The sequence below is a fragment of the Hylobates moloch genome, unplaced genomic scaffold (genome assembly GCF_009828535.3).
Source record: "Hylobates moloch isolate HMO894 unplaced genomic scaffold, HMol_V3 SCAFFOLD_11, whole genome shotgun sequence".
NCBI classification, from domain to species: Eukaryota; Metazoa; Chordata; class Mammalia; order Primates; family Hylobatidae; genus Hylobates; species Hylobates moloch.
This window is the reverse complement of record NW_026652286.1, coordinates 14,090,505-14,102,537: the sequence shown is the minus strand read 5'-3', so window position 1 is coordinate 14,102,537 and position 12,033 is coordinate 14,090,505. Positions and strand designations below refer to the sequence as shown.

Genomic DNA, 12,033 nt, shown 5'->3' with positions numbered 1-12,033 from the left:
AAAAAGGCTAAAATAAAAAGAATGACAACATTAAAGTGCTGGTAAGAATGTAAACTGGTAGAACTACTTTCAAAAATAAACACCATCTTTTGAAGTTTAATATAAGCAACTCTATAACCCAGCAAACTCAATGCCAGATATTTACCCACTAGAAATATACTCATATAGACATCAACAATGTATATAAAAATTTACAGCATTATTTGTAATAGCCAGAAATAGAAATAACCCAAATATCCATTAACAATAGAAGGAATAGTCTACTCAGATAATGGAGTACTATACTGCAGCCAAAATGAACAAACTCTGTTACACTCAAAAAGATTGAATCTCATAAAGTAGAAATAATCCATACAAAATACTTAATCATACAACTTACATAAAGTTCAAAAAAGAAAACTACTCAGTAGCATTAATAATCAGAATAGTGGTTGCCTCTGTGAAAGAGGGAAGGACTATGAGGAGGGCTTCTAGGTACAGATAATATTCTACTTCTTGATCTGGAGGGTGTGACAATGGACATGTTTACCTTGTGATAATTCAATGAGTTGTGCACTTACAATTTGTGCCTATTTCTGTATGCTAGTTAAAACCATTAGTGACAGCATGTACCCCTGGATATGTGATGAGAAGGACACTTCACGTCTGCAGTTATCTTTCTAAAAAAAACATAACTCCAGCTCCAGTCTAATCATCAGTAAAATATCAAGATGAAGCTGATTTGAGGAACTGCAATTACTTTTGCACTAAACTAATACAAAATACCTGACAAGTACTCTCTCAAAACTGTCAAGGGGCTGGGTGCGGTGGCTCACGTCTGTAATCTCAGCACTTTGGGAGGCCTACACGGGCAGATCACTTGTGGTCAAGAGTTCAAGACCAGCCTGGCCAACATGGTGAAACCCTGTCTCTACTAAAAATACAAAAATTAGCCAGGTGTGGTGGTTCGTGACTGTAGTCCCAGCTACCTGGGAGGCGGAGGCAGGAGAATCACTTGAACTTGGGAGGCAGAGGTTGCAGCGTGCCAAGATCATGCCACGGTACTCCATCCTGAGTGACCGTCTCAAAAAAAAAAACAAAAAAAAAACTGTCAAGGTCATAAAAGACAAAGAAACTGCCACAGATCAGAGTACACCAAGGAGACATGACTACTAAATGCAATGTGGTATTCTGGACTGGATCCTGTAACAGAAAAAAGGACAATAATGGAAAATCGGGGGAAATTCAAGTGAATTTAGTTTAGTTAATAGTAGAGTTTAGTTAATAGTAACGTGCCAGTGAAGATGTTTTAGTTTTCATAAATGTGCCACAATGGGATATATAAGGGTAAAGGGTGAGGGGTGCATAGAACTCTCTGAACTCTCTTTGCAACTTTTCTGTAAATCTCAAATTACTCCAAAATAAAAAGTTCACTTAAAAAGAGAGAAATTTTAGTATAAAAGAAACGAAGCTGAATGGCAACCTGAACTACTGGATGAGGAAAGAAGCTAATATATGTATGGTATGTGCCACATGTTAGACATTTAACATGTAACATTAAGAAACTAAGAATTTCTTGAAGAAGAGAGAGAGATAAAAATAGGCATGGCAAAAAGAAAACTAAAAGGAAATGTATGTTTACAATACAGTAAAATCAAGGTTGAAAGAGGTATCACAATAGAAGTTGGGAGGCAGAAAGACCAGAGTTAATCTTTGCTCTACTACTTTGACATAGTTTGTATATTTGCCCCCTCCCAAATCTAATGTTGAACTGTAATCCCCAATATTGGAGGGGGACCTGGTGGGAGGTGATTGGATCATGGGGGTGGATTTTTTCTCATGAATGGTTTAGCATCCTTCCCTTGGTGCTGTCCTCAAGATAATGAGTGACTTCTCATGAGATCTGACTATTTAAAAGTGTGCCGTACCTCCCCCTCTCCCTATTGATCTTGCTTTTGCCATGTGACACACCTGCTCATACTTTGCTTTCCCCATGAGTAAAAGCTCCCTGAGGCCTCCCCAGAAGCAGATGCCGCCATGCTTCTTGTACAGCCTGCAGAATCGTGAACCAATTAAACCTCTTGTCTGATAAATTACCCAGATTCAGACATTTCTTTATAGCAATGCAAGAATGGACTGATACACACTGACTGCATGATTTCTGGCAAGCTATTTCACCTCTTTAATCCTGTTTCTTCATCCTCAAGAGGGGGATAATACCACCTACCTTAGAGAATTATAGTGAGGATTAATAAAGTGCTTTACTCGAACTCAGCAAATATTTATTTACTTTCTTTTCCCCTTAACCTACTCTTAGAAGGAAACAGTGAAACAGTGGGAGCCAAGAAGCCTAGAGTAGAGTTGTATCTTGGTCACTAGTGTGATACCTTGCATGAGTCACTTAACTCTCTGGGTATGTTTCTTCAACTTACTAGCATAAATCAGGATGGGCACATTATAGCCCACACTCCAAATCCTGGCCTGCTGCCTCCTTGTGTGAATAAAGTTTTATTGGAATACAGCAACACCCATTTGTTTATGCATCATCTTTGGCTGCTTTTCCACAACAACAGCTGAGTTGAAGAGTTGTGACAGAGACCATGTGTCCCACAAAGCCTAAGATTTTACTGTCTGGTCCTTTGAAGAAAAAGTTTGCCAACCCCTGGTCTAAACAGTCTCCAAGGTGACTTCCAACTCTAAAATTCTAAGCTAAAACTTAAGGTAAATATGAGATTTGAAGATATGTGACAACAATATATCTTAATTTCAAGATGCTCCATAAAAATTTCCCCAAGCCCAATACCTATTTGCTTTCTGATTTTCCTTTTTATCTGCAACCTCTATAACCTTGCAATTGAATCAGAGACTGTGGCAGCTGAGGTGAGCAGCTAGGTTCCTGACTTGGTTTTAAAATTCATAAGCCTAGGGTTGCAAGCACCCCCAGCACTGCAGACATCCAAGAGCCTTTATCCTATTCCAACTCATGGCAAAGCCCCAGAGAACTGGCACTGTGGAGTAAAACAGGAGCTGTCAAGGAATTATCTGACAACCTCACCTCCAACTGATAGGTAGTACAGGGAGCCTGGAAATACCAAAATTCATGCACCAAAAAAAAAAAAAAAGGAAAAGAAAAACAAGCAGCAGCAGCAGCTGTTACATATCCTTAGTTTTATCTTCTTGATAGCTCTGAGCCTAAAAGCAGAACCATATACCATATCATATTCCAAATGTCCTAATATTTAAACTAGCTCTTCTAGTCCAATACACATTCTAAGACATTCCAAACATAACAGGATAGGTCCTGTCTCCCTTCAGTCAATGTTAAGACCATAGCTCTGGAGTCAGCTCTATATCCAAATCCTGGTTTTGCCTTTTCCTTTGTGATGGTTAAACAACTTAGTTTTGTTTTGTTTTTTTTGAGATGGAGTCTTGCTCTGTCGCCCAGGCTGGAGTACAATGGCGCAATCTTGGCTCACTGCAAGTTCCGCTTCCCGGGCTCACGCCATTCTCCTGCCTCAGCCTCCTGAGTAGCTGGGACTACAGGCACATGCCACCACGCCTGGCTAATTTTTTGTATTTTTAGTAGAGACGAGGTTTCACTATGTTAGCCAGGATGGTCTCGATCTCCTGACCTCGTGATCCACTCGCCTCGGCCTCCCAAAGTGCTGGGATTACAGGTGTGAGCCACCGCGCCCGGCCACAACTTACTTAGTTTTTCATGCCTTGGGTAATCCACCTATAAAATGAGAATAGTAATTATTTATCCCATAGGACTTTTGCAATTAAATGGAGTAATACTCAAGAAATACTTAGCCAGTGCCTAGCTTTGTGTTTAATTAATAATAGCTACTGTAAGCCGTTACCTTATCATCACCAAATATCTATTTTCAGATTTATTTTCCTCTTGAAATATTCAACCCTACATACCAAGTAAATAGTATTATTCATTTCTTCTAAGAAAAGAAGCTATTCAGAATATTAATCAAGGGTACTTTCCTTCAAAGCTCTACTCCTTCTGCCAAATCATTCTTTCTTCTACCTTCTAGCAATTAATTCAGTTGCAAGCACCTGGTCATGCAACCGTGATTTGTATGAAAGTAATATTTGCATGGGAAATTAGAGAGGAAACATAAAATGCAAAGGAATACTGTTTCAAAAGAGTCTTTAGTTCTAAAGGGAAGAAAATATTCGAGAAGAACTGATTCCAATTTTAGCTCAGCAAAACCGAACATCTATACAATGCCTTTCAGTGTAGAAATCTGAAAAAAACTTGGAGGGTAAAGCAGGTAAGTGGCAATCTATCTACAATCTGTCTATTTTCATGATCACTAATTAAATCAAATTAATGGAAATAGCTTAATATTTCTTGCCAAAATTGGACAATAATGGTGTAATAGAAAGAGCATATTCTGGAGTCGAACAGACCTCAGTTCAAATCTTAGTTCTACTATTTTGTAAATGTCAAAATAAGGATAAAAGTTTTCCTTACTCTATTAGGCTGCTCTTACACAGGTAAAGACCAAGGGTCTTTCTGAATATTAGACTATCAAACAAACATTTACTTGTATTGAAAATAGGAAACAGTATTGATACAGTAGGCAAAATTTCACAATTAAAAAAAAATCTTTTAAAAGAAATCACCATACTTATTCTCACACAATCTTAGCATTACTACTTTCTTAATAGAAAACAAATATAAGGATGAAAGTTCAGCTTTCCCTTCTGATAAATAACCATGTGGGTCCCAAGGCTGAGAAAAAACAGGGTAAGCACTAGAGTGAAGGTCCTACTTCCATGGCCAAATATGAACAGTAAATCACAGACAAAGTTGGGTTAACACAGTTGCATAGATGACAGAGATTCAAAGTTATTTAAACTAACCTATTTATACTAACAGTAATGAAAACGGGGAAAGGGACCCTGCATTCCCAGTACCTTTCAGAGATAAAACCATCCGAGGACACCTGGGCTCCAAATATTTCTTGAGATCATCCCAGGCCTTTTTAATAGCAGCATAATGGTCAATGTATCTTCCTACATCAGAGTAAGTATCTATGAAGAGAGATTTCCAACACTGATTCTTCTGTGTTTTCTCTTCCCTAAATAGATGAAAAACGTGAGATTTAAAATCTTTTAAAATAATATTAGCATGTATTTTAGATACCTACAACATATAGGAACTTGTACTTTTCCCTTCCTTTTCATTATATTTTAGCCACAAATGAAGATCAGATAGCAAAAAGTGATACATACATAAAAAATTTTTAACAAAAGTTACTACTGGCATGGTGGAATTGTTAGGCACTCATTTTCTCCTTTTCGTTCTACTTTTTTTTTTCAGTTTTCTAATCTTTAATAAAATATGAATAGTAATAACGTATAAATTTCAACTTACTCTTAAAAATATACCAATTATAAACTTTTAAAAGCATCATGTATTGTTTTAGAGAATACTTAGAATCTTGTGATATAATAATATTAATCTAACACATATCTACACTGAATTAGTTGAGAATCATAGAACATGAAAGTAATTACATGATTCAACATTCCTATTTAGTAAAATTCCCTAAGCATTTATTGAGTGTCCACTTAGCCACTGAGGATATAAAAAAATAAGGCACATTTTTTGCCTTCAAAAAAGGTAACAGTCTAACCAGTGAGAAAGAATGAAGTATAAAATTAAGAATCAGAAGTGATAGAGGGTAAGGCAGCCACAGAGGGCCTTAAGGTAACATACTAACCAGCTTAGTAAGAAAGGCTTGGTAAGCCTTTGTGATGAATGTAGAAGGAGGGAGAGAAGTGGGGAGAGAGAGAGAGACACGCCTAGGATGACTTTTAATTCTGATTTGGATGCCTGAGTGGATGATGCTGCTATGAAGACTGGGAATGCTGAAGGACAGGTTTAGGAATGGGGAAAAGAACAATTCACGGTGGGTTTTTTTTTTTTTTTTGTGCGGGTAGGAGAGGGAAGGGGAGCATCTTTTTATTAATCTAAATAATATACACATAGATTATTAAAACTAAAAAGTACCAAAGAACTTACAATGAAAAACTATTCTCCTGTTTTAAGTCCAACTCCTCAAAGGAAAGCTTAGGTATTACTAGAAGTTACCTCTACAGTTTTAAATGTTTATGCCTCTAGTTCTTGATTTATCAACTTCACATGTATCTACTGATACCCCAAAGAGAAACACGGGAAGATCTAGCAATACTTAAAATTCCCCTTACCCTGTTCTTTTTCCTCCCAATGTTTGATAGCTCTGTTATTAATTTTCACTTCTGTCTAAAGCTTGCAGCTTTAAATAATATGCTTAAACCTCTGCTTCTTACTTCACCAACTTTAGTCACTACCTGACTCCACTCAATCTAAGAAAAGATATTAGCATTCCTACTCATTTCTTCCACCTTTCTCAACTCCCACTTTCTGTCATCTGTACTGTGATTCTGTCAAATTTGTTAACATTTACTGAATCCAGTTATAAGTGTGGGATAGCCAATGGAAATGTCCAGCAGACAGTTGTGCAAACAATTCTAGAGCTCAGTGGGGAAGTCAGGGAGGGAGATTCAGGTTTGGGAGTTAGGAGCATGCAGATAGTCACTATAAACGGCAACAATGTATGCAGTGGAGCTCAGCGAAGGAGAGCAGCAGTGGGCTAAGGACAGAAACTTGGCAAATACCAACATATACTAGCAAGCACGAGAAGAGCCACCAAAGGAGATAAAGAGACAAGGGTTTGAGAGGAGAATCAGGACAAACTAGTGTTACGGAAGAAGCCAAGGGCCAGTTTTCAGAAGTACATATTCCTCAAATACTCACTCAGATATCAGCCAGTATTTTTTGCAATGTCTTCTCCACAGCGGATCATGACTTGATAGCTGGCTAAGTCTTCGACTGACATAACAACAGCTGGCAGTAACCAGATTCACCGATAGTATTAAAAAAAGTAAGAAAACAATTTAAAAATAAAGATTAAAATATTCATTGTTAAGTTTTGTTTTATGCCTTTTGTTTCTCTTATTTTTCACTTATTACCCTTATAATTACAAAACTATTTTCTAAAACCTGTTTAACATGTTAAGTAGTATAATTGCCTTGTTAGTAGTGAAACTGAGTTCACATATAAACCCTGAAACACCTATAATTGTAATTTTTCACAAAAGTATCTATAAACCATATATGCCATTGGAGTTAATCTCAAATCAAGGAGTTGTCCTGTGCTTATTATCAGGACAATACTCATTTCTACATACAGGAAGAAAGTTATTTAGTCATAAACAAAGGGACTTGGGGGTTTTTTCCCAAGATCTGTAAGATGTAGGCTACTAAATACACAGACTTTCTATTTTTGTTTTTTAAAATTTTTTACTTAAAGGAAAAAAGTATTGCCACAAAAACCACGTTTTCATTAAAGCAACTACTGGAAAGTCCACCTATAGAGGGTGCCTGAATCATAACAGTTCTGATTCAATAGTCATGGCTACACAAGTTATCAGCTGCCCCAAAACATTGAATGTTAGAAGCAAATAAATTTCTTACTATATAAACATTTCTAACACAACAATGTTGCAATCCTGTAAATCCTACCCTACATAATTAATTTGTAAAAAGAATGAACCTAAGATTAGGACTCTATCCTTTCCAGAGAGAAATTACAAGTTATATTAATAGAAAGTAGGTATTCAAAGATCTCACTTGGGCAATAGCTAATCAACAGAATCTTAAATCACATCAGGTTTGTCAAGGCCATGACTAAGGTGTGTTAAAAACCAACCTATAGTAAACCAAATCGCCTTTGTTTGATTTTCAGATTTTACAGAAACATCATCCTCATCCTTTTCTGCCAAGCTCAGGAGATGCCCAAATTAACTTTTGTAAACATAGGAATCCCCCCAGTTTTGTGCATTCAGTTTCCATACCCTCTTCTTGATTCCTGTCCCTACACTGCCCTAGGAGCTAAACAACATAAAAGAATCTGGAATATGCATGAAAGATGAATTCAATGTACATGGAGAGTGAAAACTACTGTTCTAGAGATTCTGATCCAGTTGGTTTGGACTGAGATCTGTACCTCAGGTATCTGTATGTTTAAAAAGTGCCACAGGCCATTCTGATGCACAGGTCATTCTGATGCACAGTGTGGCATTTATTCACTCCATTTCAGAATACATCACTCTGAAATGGAGAGGGTATCAGATCATCTCAATTCAAACTATGCAACTGATGCTACATGATTCCAGTGTACTAATCCAATCCAACCCAATCCAGTTCAGCAAATACATACCAAAAACTTCAGAGCTTATCACTAGACTAGACCCTTGACAAAATTGGGCTGTATGGTGCAGGAAAAAAGCTGCAATACACTGGATACTTTTCTGTAGATAAAATTCAAATGGTATTCAACTCAATTTATTTCCACAGACATTTACAGAGGGACCATGTCACTTCTGTTTAAAATTGTGATTACTACCTAAAGCATTTAAAGTAAAATCTTACCTCCTCACCTTGGTTCCCAAGGTCCTGCATGATCTCACCACCCTCATCTCATCACTGTCTATGACTCACTCCCTACCTCCAGCAACGCCAGCCTTCTGTATCTTCCACCAGGCCATGCTGTTGAACAGTACCGTTCAGCAGTCCCGTCAACCTCTGAACATACTTTTCCCTCTGCCAGAACTGCATATGCCCTGCTTCATATATGGCAGCTCCTTCCGACTGGATCACCTCTCACTTCCTATTCCTTAACAGAGCAATCTATTTCCTTCACTGCACTTAGTACCTCTTGCAATTTATGCGCTTGCCCACTGGACTGTAAGCTCCCTAAGAGTTGCCTTATCTGCGTTGTTCACTACTGTACCCTCAACACTTAACAGACTGGCACATAGCAGGCCCTCGGGGAAAAAAAAATCTTTGGAGTAGGAAGATGAGCAAGGCAGTCCTTACAATCAAGAAGCACGCCATCTACCTGACATGGCAAATCAATTCTGCAGGAAGAAGGTAGAGAGGGCATCTTCTCCACCTTGCCAAGTTGAGAAGAGGTAGGCAAGGCATTCCAGGCAAGGTCGAGAGCTTGAGCCACAGGAAAAAAAAAAAGAAAGTGCAAGTGTGTTGTATGCTGGCAGAGGTCTGATTTGGCTAGAATGGATGGTGCAAATGTGATAGTGAAGGAGAAATAAGTCCTGGAGGACCTTAGATATACAAGCCAGATGATAAGGGCTTTCAGTGCCCCAGAAGTTTAGGTTATAATCTATAAACACAGGGGTGTCGCAGGTTTTAAGGAGAATGACAACCAGATGTGTCTTGGAAAGATCATTCTGGCAGCAATCAAAAGTTGGAGACTGTTAGTTAAACTGTAAGTATTTTCTAGAAAAATAAAATTGCTAGCAGGTACAGGTAGCGACCAGTACAGGTAGTGACCAAAAACTTGAGGTATCTCTCTATCACCACTTAGCTAGGCCAACTCCAAGAAATCTGTATTTATAAAAAGACCTCTAATAACACAGGGCACAATCATCAAATGGCTAGAATCTAATGGTTAATCCAAAACACAAAACAAATCTCACCCACCTATCCTAAGAGGGCGACTTTGCATCCTCTGCAAATATATACGGTAGCACAGGAAACTCACAGCCATGCCACCCCCTGTCAAGGGTGTAAACAATCCTGACAGCTGGGGGGCGGACTGGCAGCGCCATTTCTTCCACCACCCCAGACAGTCCCAAGTTCTGAAGAAACTGAGCACTGAACCACCCTTATCAGCAACCGGTGTTTATTTCTGGAACAGATGCTAGTAATGTGGGAAACCCAAGGTGTCCAGGAGAAAAGATAGTCACCGACATGGCATCACCGGAAGTCAGTACCAAAACATAAAATCCAACATCGAACCGTAAGGAGCAATGCTGACAGCAAAACAATTCTCACGCATTGAAGTCCGAAAGTGAGCCCTGACAGCGATTCTGGCGCTGGGGAAGTCGCGCCAGGGGAGTAAGGGGTTGCCTATCTTCTCTCGCTCGCCCCACCTGCCCACGCCGGCGCCAGACGCCGCAGGCCCCGGACCCAGCAGAGAAGAGCGCCTGGCCGGGACAGGGGCTTTTACACAGCAGCAGGGACTGACCCCGACCGGGCGGGCACCTGCGGGGCCAGCGGGGGTCCGCGGAGCGCGGCGGTGCGGCACAAGGGCCACTACCTCCTTCTCTTGCAAGTGGGCCTCGCCCAGGCCCGGGAGAGATCTCGTCGCTTCTCAAACCTGGGCCCAGGGCGGGAGGAAGACTCAGGGCGAGGCCCTTTCCGTCCCCGTCTCTCCCTGGTCCCCGGTGGCTCTGCAGGATGAGGGCGGCCCTGGCGTCGCCTTGTGGTGTCGCGGAAGCTCGGGTCCTGTCAGCGGCCCCGACCCCCTTCACCCCTGCCTCACCGCCTCCTCTCCCCATGCCCCCACCCCTGCCATGCGTGTCGTCCCATTACTTGATTAGGTCCCGATAGTCCAAAAAGGATAAGATGAGGAGCAGGGGATCGGTGGGCAGCGACTCTAGGGTCAGCGGCGCCGTCTCGGTCTCCATGGCCGCCATCTTGCCAGGCCCGGTGCAGGTCTGGCCCCGCCCTGGGCCCGCCCCTGCCCCGCCCCCACCAGCGCCCGAACCGCCCCCAGCCGCTCTCACAGGTTTGTTATGTAACCGCCGGGCCAACCCCGCCCTCAGGGCGGGCTGAGGTGCGGCTCCCTGGAGACCCCGCCCGCGAACCGGGAGCCAGCGGCGCAGTGGGAGTTCAGCCCGCTTCCTTCGCGCTCCGCGTCAAATCTCTCCAGCTCTGTTCTCGCATCCCGGTTCGTAAACTTGCCCAGCCCGGGACCCTTTTGTTGCCAAATCTGCCTCGGTCTCCCCAACTCCTCCTGCGAAATTTTACACTCAGTATGCGGGAAGCCTCGCTCAAAATCTGACACTCCTCCACGCCCTTGGTCCCCAAATCCATTCCTTCTCTTTCTTTTCCAACCCGAGAACCCCTCGTTTTCCCCGCTCAGCCTTCCCCACCCTGCTTGTCCCCCGCACGCAGCAGGGCCGCTCAGAGACTTGTCCAATCAGCAGGAGCAGAGTTGAGAATCGGCCAGGGACGCCAGCTGAAGGCCCTTCTCCCAAATTAAGGAAATAGTTGTTGAGGGCTTAACTTCACGCCCCTCCCCGCCTTCCTAAGTAAAATGTGTACAGGGAGTGAGTCTGAGTCTCAGCCGCTGTCCCTTAATTTGGTTATCATGGCTATTTTCAGCCTTTTAGGGCAATGCAAAGGGTACAGTGTGGATTTTTTCCAGCTTTAAAATTTATTTTGGCCAGGGTTTAGATCCCGCAGAGTTAAGTATCCCGCGTGTGAATGGATGAACTGAAACTCCCAGAGGGCATAACTGATGGAGGCACGAAGATGTTTGCTCTTCAGCTTTGCCAAGGTGATATTAAAATGAGAGTGGGGGAAGTATAATGGGTCCATACATCACTTGCCTGATTTCTTCTTTTCCATTGCTTTTCCAAAGGTAGTATGGTGTAAGGGGCTTTGGGGAATCCAGACAGACCTGGACTTCACAAACCTGTCATTTATTCCACTACTAGTGAAATGCTGGCATAGGTATGCCTAAGTTCTCTGAGACTGTCTCTCATCTCTAAAACCACCCCTCCTCTGGTGAACTAAGGATGGCGATAACGCTTTATGTAAAGTGCCTGGCCAGATACTCAATAAATGTTAATTTTCCAAGCTTATACATGCATCAGTCCCTAAGTTCTCCAAACATTTCCATATTCTGGAGAAAGTTTCTCTCAATTATTTGGAAGAGTGGAAGTGATATGCCCCGCCCCCCAAAAATCCATTTCCTCCATTCTTCATACCATTAATGTCTTCTATTTATGGTTTTGCTTAATAGTTATAACCCCTGCCACCCAGCCGACAAAACAGAACAACAGCAACAAAAAACTCTGCCTACATCTCTGTGCTTCCAAATTGTTTATGCATATGCTTAGAAGAACGTTTATTGAATTGGATTTCAAGTACTTGTTCTGTGTCTCTCTCGTCAAACT

The 12,033-nt window shown here is 41.3% G+C and overlaps 1 protein-coding gene and 1 long non-coding RNA gene across 4 annotated transcripts in view; one reads left to right on the top strand and one right to left on the bottom strand.

Annotated features, from left to right (window-relative positions):
• The window catches only part of FBXO3 (F-box protein 3), a 34,072-nt gene extending 23,504 nt beyond the window's left edge, over nt 1–10,568 (bottom strand). For 2 of the 3 annotated variants that reach the window (XM_032166300.2, XM_058446546.1), the window contains exons 1-3: nt 10,442–10,568; nt 6,800–6,889; nt 4,915–5,078 (exon numbers count right to left, since the gene is read on the bottom strand). In XM_032166300.2, coding sequence (XP_032022191.1) covers nt 4,915–5,078; nt 6,800–6,889; nt 10,442–10,545 — 358 coding nt within the window. In that variant the 5' untranslated portion in view covers nt 10,546–10,568. The remainder of the gene's footprint in view (nt 1–4,914; nt 5,079–6,799; nt 6,890–10,441) is intronic. The other variant, XM_032166301.2, reaches the window with a different exon arrangement.
• An 80-nt stretch (nt 10,569–10,648) lies between these two features.
• On the top strand, nt 10,649–11,718 carry LOC116477272 (uncharacterized). Its single transcript, XR_004250418.2, has 3 exons — nt 10,649–10,799; nt 11,302–11,411; nt 11,496–11,718. It is a non-coding gene; the product is annotated as an uncharacterized LOC116477272 (long non-coding RNA).
• Nucleotides 11,719–12,033: the final 315 nt, after the last annotated feature.